General features: G+C 40.3%; 2 protein-coding genes across 2 annotated transcripts; both read left to right on the forward strand.

Annotated features, from left to right (window-relative positions):
- Positions 1–184: 184 nt before the first annotated feature.
- Positions 185–8,610, forward strand: LOC118826444 (meiotic recombination protein REC8 homolog). Its single transcript, XM_036597419.1, has 8 exons — positions 185–305; positions 1,510–1,652; positions 3,304–3,382; positions 4,392–4,506; positions 5,806–5,878; positions 6,090–6,157; positions 6,932–7,004; positions 8,485–8,610. Exons 2-8 carry the CDS (start codon positions 1,520–1,522, stop codon positions 8,490–8,492), a joined length of 549 nt encoding a protein of 182 aa, XP_036453312.1. The 5' UTR covers positions 185–305; positions 1,510–1,519; the 3' UTR covers positions 8,493–8,610.
- On the forward strand, positions 8,558–17,312 carry LOC118825428 (meiotic recombination protein REC8 homolog). Its single transcript, XM_036596014.1, has 9 exons — positions 8,558–8,677; positions 10,108–10,248; positions 11,422–11,491; positions 13,029–13,195; positions 13,860–13,908; positions 14,250–14,319; positions 15,232–15,297; positions 16,602–16,702; positions 17,155–17,312. Exons 1-9 carry the CDS (start codon positions 8,558–8,560, stop codon positions 17,250–17,252), a joined length of 882 nt encoding a protein of 293 aa, XP_036451907.1. The 3' UTR covers positions 17,253–17,312.
- The last annotated feature ends 134 nt before the right edge of the window (positions 17,313–17,446 follow it).

Below are 17,446 nucleotides of genomic sequence, written 5' to 3' on the forward strand. Positions count from 1 at the left end.
GACATCAGGCTGGATATTATAAACAGTTCATGTGAGGGAGCTTTTAGAGGTGGACGTCTGGTTCCTATCACCAACACTGAACAAATCGGACTCTGTAGAATGGAGCGTTTCACACCAAACCACTCTGAATGACTTTGTTTACATCTTAACCATTTAATTATGCAGAAATTTTGGTGGAGTTCCCCTTTGAGATATCTGGCTAAACTGCTTTGTGAAATTGGTTGTGTTTTCTCCAGGCTGGCGGCTACCAAAGGCAGGAAGGTTAGCCGGAGGGATCTCCTGAAGGTCAACGTTCAGCGCACCTGGTGAGGCAGCTTTGAACTAAAGGAATCTTCCATTTCAGTACAGATCGTCCACTTATTAGAAACTTATTATTATTATTATTATTAGAAACTCTGACCATGTACTTCCACTCACTGTCCACTTTGAGCTCCACTTTAACTTATAGGTCCACTCTAAAGGTCAGCCCGTCTGTTAGAGCACAGTTTGTCCGCACTGAGGAAGGAAGGACTAGAGGATGACCAACACAAGCTGTGCATCATCTGTACACCAGCAAGGTGGACCCTCAAGGGGAGGGTTTCTAATAAAGTGGCCACAGAGAATTAGTCAAGAAATCCCTGTATGGATTCTCAGCTGGAGTTTCAGCTTCACGTGATTCACTACAGAATAAACTGGACTCCTTCAACTGTCCACCTACAGAGAACCCCTTAAACTGCTCATTAAGGGCAATTCTCGAGGGAATTTGGTGAAATTTTGATGTAATTTAATGAGATTGAGAAACAAAGTGATTCAGACTGGTTTGATGTGAACAATTCTGACTCTGTGAGTTTCTCTAGAACGGAGCGTTTCACACCAAACCACTCTGAACGACTCTGTTTACATCTCAACCATTTAATACGGAAATTTTGAAAAATCAGTGGAGTTCCCCTTTGGGACTTATTATTCAATAGCTGCTGTACATTATTTGGGAACAAGGCGCACTGCGAAACTAAGTTATGTGCACTCTTAAAAAATATGGTGCTTCAAGGGTTCTTTCGTAAAGAAAATGGGTCTATATAGAACCATGAACACTCAAAGAACCCTTTGCATGATTAAAGGTTTCTTTGCATCATGAAAGGGTTCTTCAGACTGATAGAGAATGTGCTGTAGATGGTTCTGGATAACCTTTTCGAAAAATGGTTCTATATAGCACCCAAAAGGGTTCTTCTATTGTTACGATGTCACACTTGTACCAATAGAAGAACCCTTTTTGGTGCTATATAGAAACCTTTTTCAGTCTGAAGAACTCTTTCATGATGCAAAGAACCGTTTAATCATGCAAAGGGTTCTTTGAGCGTTCATGGTTCTATATAGACCCATTTTTCTTTCATTTACTAAAGAACCCTTGAAGCACCATATTTTCTGAGAGTAGGTATGAGAGTGAGTGCCACAGACTGACCCTTCAAAGCTTTAATTGCTTATTTGAGACTGATGCTAAACTTGCTCTTACACTTCACTCTGCGCTTACAGCAACGACATCATGGACTACGTTCTGGTGCGGGTTCCTCCTCTCTCTGTGGGTCTCCCTCGTCCTCGTTTCTCCCTCTATCTCTCCTCCCAGCTGCAGTACGGAGTCGTCCTCATCTTCCACCAACAGTGCCAGCTTCTCTTAGGTGTGTATGAGAGAGAGTGTAACGCTGTTGTCGAAGCAAAACCTCGTATCTCCAAAATGGTAACTTTACAGGAGAAGGAAAAAACCTACTTTACTTTTAATGTAAGTCAATGGAACCAGACCATTTTTCAAAGTCATTTTGGGTCATTTCTTGAAGTCCATTCATCATGAAATTTACGTACAATGTAAAGGGTAACAGTTGTTTTCAAATTATGTCAAAAACTGAAAAACGACAAAAATTGAGATACGAGGTTTTCTTCCGACAAGGTTGATCAAGAAAGTGCTTCACAATGGAAAAACAAGGGCAGTGTCACTGATGCAAAACACCACTGTTATGATACACCAAAAGCTGTTGGAGTGCTAATAGCTCCCCCTTGTGAAGAATCTTCAGCCTGCTACGTGCTACATCGTTTTTTAGGGTGAGAGAATTCTAGCAGCTGAGTTTTGTAAATACTGAAGAGGGCAGAAAGTTTTGTAGGGAACCCCAATGAGAAGGGAGTTACAGTAGTCTAAGTGGGTTGATATGAAAGCATGGACCAGAGTTTCAGTGTCTATCATGGAGAGCAGGATGCGAAGACGAGCAATATTACACAGATGTTTTGAACAGAGCCTTAATATAAGGTTCGAACGAAAGGACAGGATCAAAAAGTGCAGGTTACGGACTACAGTTGAGGGCAGTTACACCGTCCAAATGAAATGTGAAGTCAATTTGCGATAACAGATTTAGAGCCAATGAGTTTTAGAAAGTTACTCTGCATCCATTGTCTGAGGTCTTGAATACAGGATATTAGGGGTGGCAGGGGTGGCAGGGGTGGCAGGTTAGTGGTGGTGTTGGTGCGGATGTAGATCAGTATATCATTGACATAACAATGAAAATAAAGACCATGACGGCAGATGATCTGACCGAGGTATACTTAAATGCCTAAGGGATAAATTTCAAATTTAAATTTATATGTTTAAACTGTAGTCCAGAAACTCAGGGTCTAAAACTTACAATACAATTACTTATTATGTAAATAATATGTAAAACTTACAATTATGTATCTTCCCCCCACTTGAACATTTCCCTAAAGGCATTTTAAGTAGCTCATTAAAATAACCCCTTAAAATTGCAGGCTTATTACATTCTAAGGCTTATTATTCAGTAACTAAAGGGACTTCAGTGTAAACTGGCTCAGCTATTCTTAGGTTATAGAAGTGTGTAATAAAACTTTGGGTTAAGGAGTTAAAGGCCAAAATTCACTTAAGATGTCAGATGGTCCATCTGAAAATGAATTATAAAAACAGGACAATGTAGGAAAGACCTACACTTAAATTCAGTACAGCGAATTAAATCACATCAGCTGCGTTAGCTGACGTAAGTATTAAGAGGTAATAGTTATGATCATCTAAAGGCTCAAATCACAAATACATCATTTGAAAATATCATTTGCCATTAAAAACAACTCTGAATCAACATAACAGCCCAGTGTGAATGATTTACTTTGGGAAATCAAAGTTTTGGGCTACAGATTCTCATTGTGTTAATCAGTTGAATCAGTTGTGGGTGAACGGTGGTCCAGTTATGTCTGCTGTGTTAGGAAGCTTCTTGTCTGTATCTCTTGCTGTTATCTCTGATGTTATTGTAATGTCTGTTGATGAATTTGTCTCAGAGGAGATCCAGGAGGCCATAGACAGGCTGCTTCGCTACCGCAGACAGGTTCAGATCGACATGCTGCCGGAGGAAATCAGGTCAGAGGTCGCCCTTTATGTACAACTCAGCGTCCTCTCTTCTTCTCTTCTTTTGATGCTTACTGACGTTGCCTTTAAAAACAAGAGCTATTCAACATAAACCTCCAGAACTCCGCCTTCCAGCTGGCTTTACGTCCACTAATTACGTCCACTCAGCAATAAAGGATTTCCAGGTTGGTTTTTGCAGTGTGTCATTGGTATCTTCAGACAGAAGACTGGAAAAGTGGTCATTTGAATTGACATGATTTACATGATCAGCTCAGTTCTTTCCAAAAGAAGTCAAGTCAAATGCAGCAGTTGTGTTGATGTGATGTGTTTTACTGATGTAAAACTGATCCACACAGCTAATTACACCCTATTATAACAACTACCTGGCAACCATCTGGAATACTATAGCAACCGCCTAGCAACACCCTAGCAACCACCTTGGGTACCATAGCAACCGCCTACCAACCACCTGGGATACCGTAGCAACCACCTAGCAACATCTTAGCCACCACCTAGGATACCATAGCAACCGCCTACCAACCACCTGGGATACCATAGCAACCACCTAGTTAAACCTTATCTTTTCTTCTGTGAGTTTATTGGCTGGTTGCAAAGCAGAAATCTGATTACTGTCTGACTCTTGTAGACCCGGAGTTTCACATTATCTGATTACCCAAGTGAATGTAAACACGTCGATTGGATTACTGACAAAATCTGATTTTCTGCAGTTATCTGATTATTAAGTGCATGTAAACACACTCGCTGTGCCAGCTTTTGCGTAACGCTATGAGGTGCAGAACTGTGTTTTTTTCTGGAGCAAACATGCAGCGGCAGCATGACAACTTTTACTGAGGTTTGTCATTGAAAGACACTTTTTTAATGTTCAGTAGTATTTGGCCAAAACCATAAAGTATTGAATTTTGATACCCAGTCTTAATTATAATACAGGAAAAGTAAAATATTACAGTCGAAGCCCAAGAATGTGATCAAATACAAGCTCATGCGTTTTTATCCATTTCAGGCAGCATCACACCCTTCCTGACGCTCTGTCTCTTCTGAATGAGACGGAGGGAGCGAGGGATCCGTTCTTTGGGTTGATGGAGTTCGGCCTGCCCAGTCCAAGCAGCCTAATTCGGGTAAGCGTTTGCATGTTAGCACCAAGCTAATGTACTAATGTTAAGTTTTCTTGAGTTTTGGAAGCTCCTGTTTTTTCACTTATTATCCTTATTATATTATTATCCTGCGTCGGGTTGGAGTTTTTCAGACCACATCATACGTCTTTATGTATCAACGTGACCAACACAGGCTCAGAAAGAAGGTCCGGCTCGATATTTAGGCCTCTAATGCAAAATCAATAGTATTCTGATGAAGAGACACTATGTGGCCAAAAGTATGTGGACACGGTCACAAATAGACAAGCTTGTTGATTGTCCCATTCCAAAACCATGGACCTTAATATGGAGTTAGCCCCTTTTTGTGGCTACAACAACCTCCGCTCTTGTGGGAAGGCTTTCCAAATTTGGAGTGTGTTTGGGGGAATTTGTGGCCATTCAGTCAACAGAGCGTTCATGAGGTCAGGCACTGATGTTGCACTCGGCAGCCCTGCTCTGTGAGTTTGCGTGCTCTACCACTTCGTTGCTGAGCTGTTGATGCTTCTAGATGCTTCCATTTCACAGTAGCACTTACAGTTGGCTGGGGCAGATCTAGCAAGGCAGGAATTTCACAAACTGAGCTGTGGCAAAAGGTGGTATCCCGTATCCCCATTCGGACAGGATTAGTTTTACATAAGGAGGTGATTATAGTGCCATCTGAATGCGCAGTGTCAGTCATTTTTACATGACTGCACACTTCTGCGTCAGTAAAAAGCCTTTACCTTCTAAAATGAGCCATAAAACAAGCTCAGTTTATATTAATCCTGTGTGAATTTACATCCTGTAGCTTCTTTTTTGCCAGCTTCTTGTTCAAATTATTCTGTTCCACCTTAAATGGCAGTTATTATTATAACACCCAGTGCCAGAGTGTAACTGCAGCACCTTTTAAGGCGGAACGGGAAAATTCAAACGTGAAGCTGGCAAACAGGAGGCTGACTTCAGCCTCATTGTTCCTTGAGGCTAAAATCAGGCCGATATATAACGTTACTGCCTCACGTGTACAACTCAGAACATGTAAAGCTCATGTCTGAAGCACACCCCACGGTACAAAGTGTTCTTCCACATGTTGTGTGTAATTACACATTTCCACCAGAGAGGGCTCCAAATCCCCAAAACTTACATAGTGTAACTTTAATGGATATTATGACTGGAAAATCACTCATTAAAGGTGGTCTCTGACATTTGCACTGTACTTTAGGTCAGTTTATTTCCAGTTGTATCAGTTTTCCTGCTGTGTTTTGTTGTTGGCGTCACTGTTCTAAATCTCTTGTGTTTGATTGACAGCTGGCTGAAGAAATGGAGGAAATTTCACCCGAGCGTCTGCTGCCGGAAAGAGGAGCGACTCCGCCTCCAGATGGTGAGTAAAAAACGAGTCCCTTCAGTAACGGATCAAACAGACAGTGGGCCGATTACAGTCAGTGCTGAGCAGTTTGGATGAGAGCGCACTGAGATCAGACTGAGTGTATGACTGAAAACAGAAGTGAAGGAGAGGCAGTTCAGTTCAGTTCAGTTCAGTTCAGTTCAGTTCAGTTCACTGATCACTGATTTTCGTGTTTTCCTCTCTGCAGGCATCACAGCCAGTCAGGAGTCCATCACTCTGACAGAGACAGAGCCCGTCGCTATGCCTGAGCCTGAGGTACCGCTGTCAGTCATCAGCATCGCCATAGCAACCCAGCTTAGTTACAGCAGGTCACTGGGTACTGAGACAGAGCCAACATGAGCCAGTGCTGTAGACTCACTGTACTCTTTCATTCTCTCATTCACTTCATCTTCCCATGTCTCACTTTCCTCCTCAATTTATTTCCTTTTCTCTCTCTGTCTCTGTTTCTGTCTCTGTCTCTCTCTCTCTCTCTCTGTACCCTTTTCTTTCTGTCTCTCTCTTTCTTCTTCTTTTCTACTTCTGTTTCTTTTTTTATTTCCTTCCTTCTCTCTCTCCTTCTCTTTTTCCTTGCCTTTCTGTCTGTCTCTCTGCCTCTCTTTCGTTTTCTCTCTGACTCGTTCTCGCTGTTTCTTTCTCTCTCCCTTTCTTTCTCTCTTTCCTTATCTATCTCTCTTTTCTTTCTTTCCCATTCTTTCCTTCTTTCTTTAACTTTTTATCTCTCGCTCTCTCTTTCTGTCTGTCTCCACCCTTTTCTCTCTGTCTCCGTCTCTTTCTCCTGCTCCTTCTCCCTTTCCTTGTGCCTCTCTCTCTCTCTCTCTCTGTCTGTCTCTACCCTTTTCCCTTTTCTTTCCATCTCCGTCTCTCTTTCCTTCTTTATCTCTCTCGTTTTCCTTGTGTCTTTTCCTTTCCATTTCTGTCTCTCTCCCTCTCTTTTTCTCTGTTTCCTTTTCTCTGTCTCTGTCTCTCTCTCTCTCTCTCTCTCTCTCTGTCTCTCTCTCTCTCTCTCTCTCTCTCTCTCTTTATGCTTAGTTTGAGGGGGCGGAGCTACAGGAGTTTGATATGATTGACATGCTGCTGGAGCAACCAGATCATTTCCCTGAGGGTGAGGAGACTCCGCCACTACAGCGCCACCTACTGTGGATCTCTTGATGTTTAACAGAAGAGAATGAAAATCAAAAATGACAATATTTACACTATTATTTACACTAATATTTACACTAATATTTACACTAATATTTTCCTGTGAATCCTCCCAAAAACATGAGCAGCTGATTTAAACTAATCAAGCTTAAACTAATTAAAGATTCATGGATAAAAAATATCAGAAAATCTCTTTTCTAGGCGAGGAGGAGAGCGAGAGAGAGCGAGAGAGAGAGGCAGAACGAGAGAGAGAACTAGAGAGGGAGAGAGAGCGAGAGAGGGAGAGAGAGCGAGAGAAGGAGAGAGAGCGAGAGAGGGAACGAGAGGAGGCCATACAGAGAGAGCAGGAGAGAGCAGCAGCTGAAGCTGAGAGACTGAGAGAGTTAACTAGATCCACCATCTCTCTGGAGCCGTACGTCCACCAGAACAACGGACAGAGGAGAGAGAGAGAGAGAGAGAGAGAGAGAGAGAGAGAAAAACAGAGAGTTAAACACTGAAGTCGAAACCTTTAGGATAACTGCTCTCAGTAATAAACAATTATTATGGTGTATATTAATTATAATTTGATGCTAAAATTCTATGACTTCATTGATTTCAGCTGGTTAATAAGAAGAAACTATGAAAAAATAGACATTTTAGAGTCCAGAATGATGAACTGAGCTGTGGATGAGGTTAAAATGATTGAGAAACCTGGAGAACATCATTAATAGTTAAAATAAAATTAATATTCAGAGCAAAGATCTAATAAAATTAGGATCTACAATGACTTTTGAAAAAACTCATAATTAAAATGAGGTTTTCCTAAAATTAATATCCAGAGTGAAGTTATTGTAATATTAATGCTGGTGATAAAAATGTAGTAAAGGAAATATCATCAATAAAGTTCTAGTGAAATTAATGTTCAGGATAAAGTTCTAATAAAAACAGTGTCTGAAATGAAGTTTTAATTAAATTCAAATTCACAGTGAAGTTCTACTGAAGCTAATATCTAGAAGAAAGTTATAATAAAATGTATATCCAGAATGAATTTCTAATAAAATTAACATCCAGGATGAATTTGTAGTACAATTAATATCAGAATGCCTCATATTTCAAAAGTGGTCATCAAAACCTGAGGCTGATAAAATTACAAAATGTTACTATAATGTTTGATTTAGTTTCTAAGTAGTTATCAGAATTACTGCAAATACATAATTACAGTATTACTTATCATTTACTACTACTATCAACAACTACTTGTTGAAATATTGAATGAAATATTCAATCACTTTTCAACTCTAGTTTATAATATTTCATCTGTACTTTGTAACTTACAGTTGAATAAAATAACAATAATATGACGAGTTTTGAACAGTGATGTCATTTTTCTACATGTGTAGACTGTAGTTTGGATGTGGAGAAACCGGCTCTGGCTCTTTAATCATAGCTGTTCTTTCCTCCAGGGTTCTGACCACCGAGCTGTCCAGCAGAGATGTGGCGTTTGAGCCTGAGGAAGCGCTGGGTCTGCCCGCAGAGATGCCTGAACTGGCTGAGAGAGAAATAACTGTGATCCCTGAGCTCATACCAATCCCACCAGCCCCGCCCAGCCCAGAGGAGGAGAGGAGAGAGAGGCGGAGGGAGAGCCCCAGGCTGGAGGTCAGTAAGCTGCACATTTGCTCCAACAACAAAAGGTCTGATGCAGATAAACACTATACAACAGTTAGTTCTGACCACACGCTGTGATTGGTTGTTCTGTCTGTGTTGTTAAATCTGATAACAGCATGTTTTTCACAGAAGACTAGACAACTAAATATAATATAGAAGTGTTCAGTGAGTCACTCTACACTGTTATTCCAGCTTCCGTTCTTTTCAGGAGACTCACTTTCAGTTCCTCAAAGAATCTGCAGACACACCTCCAAAGTTCAGTCTTAGAAGCTGGTTGATCATTTTCTGAAGTAATCAAACACATTCAGTGGTGTTGAGGTCTGGACTCTGGGGTGGTCAGTCCATTGTTCAGCTTCTTTGTTTGATGTGTCCGTCTCCTTGTCTCAGTGAGGTTCTTCTTGACAGCTACACATCCTTTCAGACCCACAGCGCTGAGTCGTCTTCTCACAGTGGAAGGATGGACAGAAACACCTGTGGATGTTTTCAGATCTGAAGCAGCTTGATTTTCTCCTCTCTCTCAGAGATGAAAGCTTTAAGTGCTGTTTAGCTGATAGGATGATCTAAAACTGTGCAAGACACCAAAACTGTCCACTGTTCTGACTGGAAACTAAATAAACGAAGGGTGGTCTCTGACTTTTGCCCAGTACTGTATGTTTATTATTGGCAGATTATTGACAACTAAAATGACCTTTGATCATATTTAGCGGTCTGTGCCCAGTGGAAAGATAAAAATATGGTGAAAAAGCTCTCATTGAGTGTGTTTACATGCGCTTAATAATCCGATAACTGCAGAAAATCAGATTTTTTTCATTAATCCGATCAACATGTTTACATACACTTAAGCAATCAGATCAGGGGGAAACTCCAGGTCTACATGAATCAGACATTAATCAGATTACTGCACTACAACCAGCCAATAAACACACAGAAGAAGACGTGACATAAACGTAATGTAAAACTCAAATTTCATGATGCAGCTTTTTTTAAAAACATTGCACCACTTTACCGAAAATATGAACTTACATCATCTAGAAGATGAAGAATATTTAAATGCTTCATTTCGTCAAGCATGTATTTGGTTTCAGCGTCGCTCCAAAAGTGTTTTGCTGCGTCTCGAGGCGACGATGCTCGCTTATTTCCGGTACTGCCGCACCTGCTCAGACTGAGAAATCCGAAAGAAATCAGAGTAAGAGTTCACATGTACTGAGAAATCTGATTACTGAGCTAAAATCCATTCTTAATCGGATTTCTAGATTGGAGTGTGGTGTTTACATGACCATTTGCATAATCAGATAACTGCAGAAATAAAACAACTTGGGTTGGACATTTTCGGTCAACCAATCAGATTGTGTGGTCAGAACTAACTGCAGGGACAGTCTAGTAATTATCTTCTGGTGTCACTTCTCTCTTATTCTTCTCAGCCTGTCCCGTTCAGCCCTGAGGCTCCAGTGGAGAGGAGGAGGAGGAGGAGGCAGCTGGTCTTCATCGATGAAAACACACAGATACCTCAGGAGGCAATGCAGGCCCAGATAAACGATCCAATGACTGAAACCAGGACTTTGGTAAGACAGTCTAGCCGACAGTACACACATCTTGGTTCCTCTCAGTGATTCTTCCTCATGTTCTTAGGGAGGTTCTCCTTTTGAATCTTGGTTGCTCTCAGTGGTTCTTCCTCATGTTTTTAGGGAGTTTTTTTTAGGCTTGGTTCCTTTTAGTGGTTCTTCCTCACACTCTTTGGGAGGTTCTCCTTTTGAATCTTGGTACCTCTCAATGGTTCCTCTTCATGCTCTTAGGGAGTTTCTCCTTTTGAGTCTTAGTTCCCCTCAGCGGTTCTTCCTTGTGCTTTTTGGAAGCTTCTCTTTTTGAGTCTTGGTTCCCCTCAGTTGTTCTTCCTCACACTCTGGGAGGTTCCTCTTTTGAGGCTTGGTTCTCCTCAGCGGTTCTTCCACAAGCTCTTTGGGAGGTTCCCCTTTTAATCTTGGTTCCTCTCATTGGTTCTTTTTCACACTGTTTATAATTCTGGAGTCTTTGGGTCTTGGTTCCTCTCAGTGGTTCTTCCTCACACTCTTTGGGAGGTTTCCCTTTTAAGTCTTGGTTCCTCTCATTGGTTCTTACTTACGATTTTGGAGAGTTCCTCCTTTTGAGTCTTGGTTCCTTTTAGAGGTTCTTCCTTGAACTCTATGGGAGGTTCTCCTTTTGAATCTTGGTTCCTCTCAATGGTTCTGCATCATGTTCTTAGGTCAGCTTGTCCTTTTGAATCTTGGTTCCTCTCAGTGGTTCTTCATCACGCTCTTAGGGAGCTTCTCCTTTTGAGGCTTGGTTCTCTCAATGGATCTTCACACTATTTGGGAGGTTTCCCTTTTAATCTTGGTTCCTCTCAGTGGTTCTTTTTCATGCTGTTTATAATTCTGGAAAGCTGCTTTAGGCCAGCGACTCTCGCTTTATACAGAATTTACAGAAAAAGCTTTATACAAATCAAATTACACTGAAATTATGAATGGAGCAGAAAACGACCAGGCAGCTTTGTGGAAACCATATCTCTGTTTTCAGTCACTGTAAGCTTTGTTAGCACGTTTAGACACAGACTCATTAAGCTGGTCTTAAAGTCGAAACCCTGCAGAACAGGATTTAATGTTTACAGTTATAATCTCCTGAATCAAACTGGACTGAACAGAACATTAATTACCAAATGCTACATCAGATGTTAAACTGTCTCTGTCCTGTTTTCTTCTTAGGAGAATATTCTTATCAGACCACCTTCTGAAGAGAGTGATCCTAAAACCCTCCTCAGTAACCCCTGCATGAGTGAGTAACCATTCAAACACGTTTCCATACAAACCGGAGACCCGCGAATATGACCACACAGCTCAGATAACGTACTTTCACTAACTCTGAAACACATGATGCTCTAAGGCAGCGTTCACATTACAAGTCCTACCACTCAATTCTGATTTAGTACACAAATATGATCTTCTTGCTTTGATGGTTCACATACAGTAGTCACTACAAAACTTGTATGCATCTATCTTCATATAGTATTAGAATAAACGCAAAAAAACATTAATGCAGTAAAAAGTAACAGTTATTTCTTGTTTTCAAAAAAATGTAGTTGAGATGTTGTCATGATGGTTCCAGATGTTTCTTCAACGCCCCAGCCATTGCATGCATTTGTTAAATTCCATCACCCACACAACTGATTTAACTAAACCACTGAGCCATTTTTTCTTTTCAATATGAATAAAACCACCTTGGTAGCCACAACATTTTATGTCCATTTTACCATTATGGCTGTAAATGTGTCTCGGTATGTGCTGATGTTCTAGTATAGGCTAAAAATATAATGTAAACGAAAACGCAGACTTACTTTGCTCTGCTTTAATCTTTAGCTCAGCTGGAGCTGCTTTTCTCACATCTCCAGCAGGAAACTTTTCCTCAAAAGTAGAACAGTTTCTTGTAAAATGTCTCTCAACGTTCGACTTTTTATGAGACTGAAGTCGCTTCTCGTTCGCCAGCTTCTAGTTCGAATTTTCCCGTTCCATCTTAAAAGGTGCCTGAGGCGCCAGAATGTAACTGCTGCACCATTTAAGGTGGAACAGGACAATTCGAACAAGAAGCTGGCGAGTGAGAGTCTGACTTCAGCCTTGTGACTTTTTAGTGTTTGTCAGTTTCTCATTGCAGATTAAACATATCAGGAAACCAGCTGAAGTGATTATAAATGCAAATCAGTCCATTCGTCTCTAAATTATCAATGTTCATCTTAAATCTTTCTCTTTGCTGTTTTGTTAGCTACTAGCTAGACGAGACTGTTGTCTGCATTGCTATGGTGACCAGCAGTCTGTGCACCAACCTTCAGGGTTAAAGGGTGAATCAGCAGTTCTACATTAACTCCAGAGTTTAAGACCATTTATTGTTAAACTGTGTTGAACGATCAGCAGAGCTTTATTTTACTGTAAAGGAGGATTATTTTATTTTTACCTTCAAATCTGATTCTGCTGTGGAGCCACAACAGGGCAGTAAAAGAGCCGCATGTTGCCAATCCTTGAACTAAACGAAAGGATTGATTGGCCGGACTAAAATGAGAATGGATTGCAATTCATGTGTTTGTGATGTGAACATTGTAACTGTCTCTCAAACCTGACATGAAAAATCTGATTTCTGAGTTCACACAGCACTGAAAAAATCACATCTGTGTACATTGAGACAAAAATAAAGCTGATTTTTGTTGCCTCAATCTACAGAAGGCTGTTGCTGTTTTTCTCCCAGTTTCCTCTCCTTTGTACACAAACTCAGACTCATCTGAATTCCATGATACTTCAGTAAAGTTCCTGCGGTCTTCACACAGGCCTCCCTCCAGAAATCCTGCAGCTGTGGAAGCAGGGCGCAGTCATCCGCCCCATCCCTCCATCACCACGGCGTGAGGTGCTTAGAGAGGAGGAGGCTGTTCCGGAGAGGGAGAGAGAAAGAGAGGAACCGGAGAGAGAGATGGAGCAAGAGCTCGTCCTCAGGGAGGTCAGAGTCCATGGTTTTGGAGAGCGCTAACTTCACACAAGTGCATAATGATAAAAATGGCAAATTGAAGACCTCCCATACGGAAAAAATATATATGGACATATATTTTTAGATATTTGAAATACATTTGAAATACATTTGAAATCCATGCCAAAATACATTCCAAACACTAAAATGTATTTCAGAATATAGTGCCAAATATATTAAAATAAATATATATTAACCAAGTATGTTTTTAAATGAATTAATTTTTAAATGTATGGAGAAATATTACACAAAGAAATATTACACTATAGAAAAATAAATGTATGTACATGTATTTATCAAATACATTTGAAAATGTATGAAAGTAGACAGTATCCTGTCTAATGCACTTCACTGATATCTTTTAAAATGAATTTGTATTCCAGTATCTTAATTTGAAATATTATAAACTAATTTGATATCTTGTTCACTTGAAATACATTTTGTGAGGCTGTTTAATTAAACAAATACAGATACATAATTTTTGTGTTATGAATACATATTCCCAATATCTGCATCCCACTATATCCCAGCACTGCCTGCCATATGTACAAAATAATAAGTTTAGTGGGGCATTGCCCACTAAATGACCCTCTGATGCTGGACCTGATACTCCTGTTGTTTGTCCTTACCTGTACAGGTTCCCAGAGAGATGGTGGAATCGGGCATCTCCCAGTATGACACTCCAGGTCAGATATATTCGCAATAATGCCGTTAATGGGCCTCATTCACCAACTGTTTTAAAGAAGAAGTTTCTTCTTAAACTCAGTTTTTACGTTGATTCTGACATTCACCATGTTTTCTTATTTGGGATTTGTTTTTAAGTAAGAACAGAATCTACACACACTGAAGAGCACAGAGGTGTGAACAGTGCTGTGCTTTAGGAACACGTCAGGAATCTGAATCTAGACTTTTTCTTATTACCTTTCTCAAGAACAAATTTAAGAAAAAACTTGGGAATATATTGGTGAATGAGGCCCAAAGAGTTTTGTTATGAAGTTCCAGTTTTCATGTTCCACTGCATTTCCAGTGTCCTCTCTGGTGATTTTGGAGATGACTGACAGAGAAGTGTCACCGCTGGAGACTCCAGAGATGCGACGGTGAGAGACGAGAAAGACGGAGACTAGAAAAATACTGTACCATTCCTCAGTGCTCTGCAGGCTGATTTTTACTTATGTTAATTGTAGGTTCACCAGTGTGTTTTAATATGTACCAATTCATTTTGCAATGTGTAGTAATACATTCACAATATGGTCATTTTTCTGTATCGTGCAGCCATTTAGTCCACTGTAAAGAGCACTGAAGCAATAAAATTTACATTTTTGAAAAATATTAAAGACATTTTTCCCCTTATCCTAAATGTAGGCGACCAGCTTACTCCAGATGCTAGATCAGTTATTCCAGATGCTAGCTTACTCCAGATGCTAGATCAGTTATTCCAGATGCTAGCTTACTCCAGATGCTAGATCAGTTATTCCAGATGCTATCTTACTCCAGATGCTAGATCAGTTATTCCAGATGCTAGTTTACTCCAGATGCTAGATCAGTTATTCCAGATGGTAGATCAGTTATTCCAGATGCTAGCTTACTCCAGATGCTAGATCAGTTATTCCAGATGGTAGATCAGTTATTCCAGATGCTAGCTTACTCCAGATGCTAGATCAGTTATTCCAGATGCTAGCTTACTCCAGATGCTAGATCAGTTATTCCAGATGCTAGCTTACTCCAGAGGCTAGATCAGTTATTCCAAATGCTAGCTTACTCTAGATGCTAGATCAGTTATTCTAGATCCTAGCTTGCTCTAGATGCTGTATCAGTTGTTCCAGATGCTAGTTTGTGGAGTATAAGTTTCCGTTACTTGTTAGTTACATTAGCGTATGGCGAAGTGTAAAACTAAAAAGCAGACTTGTTCACTACACTTGGGGGGAAACAGGCAGATCACAGTGATGTCAGCTGTCCTGTATTTTGTATTTTTCTAATTAGTAGAATTTCTCCTGTTTCTATGTTTGCAGCTCACCTGTTCTCATGCCTGTTCGTGGTTTGGAGATTATTGAGGAGAGGGTTCCAGATCGACTGAGGTAATGTGACCTAAAATCTTTCTAAATTTGAGCATAAACACGCAGGTTCCTCACTGCCCATCTGATCTTAATCAGTGTCCTTCGGTCTTGATTCTACAGTTGCCTTGCACTCCATAGCTCAGTGCATTCCTTGCTTTAAAAGTTTAGAAATCAATTTTCACAATTGTTGCAGAACTGTTTCTCAGGCCTTTTGAAGGCTGCTGGGTAAGAATGAAGGGGTAAAGACTCTTCCCTCAGTTCTCAACACCCACAATCCACAAACAACAACGTGCTGCATTTCAAAGATCATGAGGAGAAAATTTAAACATTATTTGTTTCAGCTGCCATTTTTTAAACGGTCATTAGTGAGTTTTCATTGCAAGGTAATGCGCAACACTATTGTTATCCTATTTATATTCTTTTTCGTCTTTTGTCCACTAACATGTCCTGCGTTTTTTTCGAGATTTCAACACCTTTCGAACTCTGGAATGTTCGCTCTGATCAGGAATGTGTGTTTGTATACAACTTATTTTATCATCCCTCGTTCATCCCAATAAACTCCCATTCATTTTCAGTAACACCTAGCAACCTCTTGGCAACCCCCTAGTAACACCTTAGTAACCAACTCTTGTTCTATAGCAACTGCCTAGTAACACCTCAGCAACCACCTATCAACAATTTAGCAACCACCCAGTACACCTTAGCAACCACCTAGCAACACCTTAGCAACCACCAAGCAACACCTTAGCAACCCCCCCGGTACACCTTGACAACTGCCTAGCAACACCTAAGCAACCACATAATAACACCTTAGCAACCACCTAGCAACACCATAGCAACCGGCCGGTACACCTTAGCAAGCACCTAGCAGCACCTTAGCGTCCACCTAGCAACAGCTTAGCAACCACCTGGTACACCTTGACAACCGTCTACCAACACCTTTACAACCTCCTAGCAACACCATAGCAACCATAGCATCTACCTAACAACACCCTAGCAATCGTGTAAAGTACCATAGTAACCGCCTGGCAACTCCTTAGCAACCGCTCTTGAATCGCTTAAGTATTTTTTAATTGACCATTTTAAGCATTTCTGTATCCTGCGTTCTCCTGCAGGCCTGCTGTCCTGCGACTGCATCCACACTGCAGATCCTGCTGATATGTTGAACTTCTTAAAAACAGGGCCCCTTTGTGGGCGGAGCCTGAATATGTCATTTAGCTAATAAGTCAGAGCCGATCTCTGATTCACCTCTGGTTTCCAGTGTGTTCTTATATAAAATGACCTGCTGTGCTGGACAGCTCTCTAAACTCACCTTCCTGTTGCAGACGGCTCCCCACTGTGGAAGAGCAAGAAGTGACATTTCACTCTCTACTGCCCCCTGTGGCCAACCGCAGAACTGTCGCCCAGGCTTTTTGGAGGCTGCTAGGTAAAACTGCTGGACCGGTCTGTCCGTCCTGCAGATATATTTCACTAATTAACTTGTTTAATCACCTTAAACTTCAGGCTTATTATTCAGTTATTATGAATTATCCAGTTTTATAAATTATTTAATATTTACTATATATTATTCAGTGACTACAATAAAGTCTTCAATAAATACTATATATTATTTAGTATCAACTATACACAATTCAGTAACTACTATGATTTATTCAATGCATAAAATTATTCAATAATTACTCAAATTATTCAGTAACTACAATGAATTTTTCAGTATTTACTGTGAATTATTCATCGACGAACAAACAGTTCAGTAACTATTATAAATGATTCAGCAACTCCTATAAATTCTATATAAATGCTCAGTGAAGATACTTACAGTCTTCCTCCTGTTCAGCTGCCTCGGTTTGATGTAAGAACTTGTCGTTGTGTTAACAGAGCAGATTGACCAGAAGGTGGTCACTGTGCGACAGGACGAGCCGTATGGTGACATCATCATCACACAGGTGCAGCAGATGGAGGGACAGGTGGTGTGATTTTGTTTTTTATTGCAGATAAAAATGACACCATGAATGTAACAATTTAAAAATTACTGTTTGTTAAGTGTTTGTTGAAGTTTATGGAAAATGATCAAGATTATATTTATAAGTGATTAATTTTTTTTTATTTTTATGTATTTTTTATTTATGACTGCTTTGAAGTTGCATGTGTACAGTCAACCTCCTGTATT

Source organism: Colossoma macropomum, unplaced genomic scaffold (assembly GCF_904425465.1).
Source record: "Colossoma macropomum unplaced genomic scaffold, Colossoma_macropomum, whole genome shotgun sequence".
Classification (NCBI taxonomy): Eukaryota; Metazoa; Chordata; class Actinopteri; order Characiformes; family Serrasalmidae; genus Colossoma; species Colossoma macropomum.

Coding starts and splice junctions, on each gene's coding strand:
- LOC118826444 (XM_036597419.1), top strand. CDS start 1,520: ATGGACTACGTTCTGGTGCGGGTTCCTCCTCTCTCTGTGGGTCTCCCT. Junction 3,383..4,391: donor ATGCTGCCGGAGGAAATCAG/GTCAGAGGTCGC, acceptor TATCCATTTCAG/GCAGCATCACACCCTTCCTG. Junction 5,879..6,089: donor AGCGACTCCGCCTCCAGATG/GTGAGTAAAAAA, acceptor TCCTCTCTGCAG/GCATCACAGCCAGTCAGGAG.
- LOC118825428 (XM_036596014.1), top strand. CDS start 8,558: ATGCCTGAACTGGCTGAGAGAGAAATAACTGTGATCCCTGAGCTCATA. Junction 11,492..13,028: donor CCTCAGTAACCCCTGCATGA/GTGAGTAACCAT, acceptor GTCTTCACACAG/GCCTCCCTCCAGAAATCCTG. Junction 13,909..14,249: donor CTCCCAGTATGACACTCCAG/GTCAGATATATT, acceptor CTGCATTTCCAG/TGTCCTCTCTGGTGATTTTG.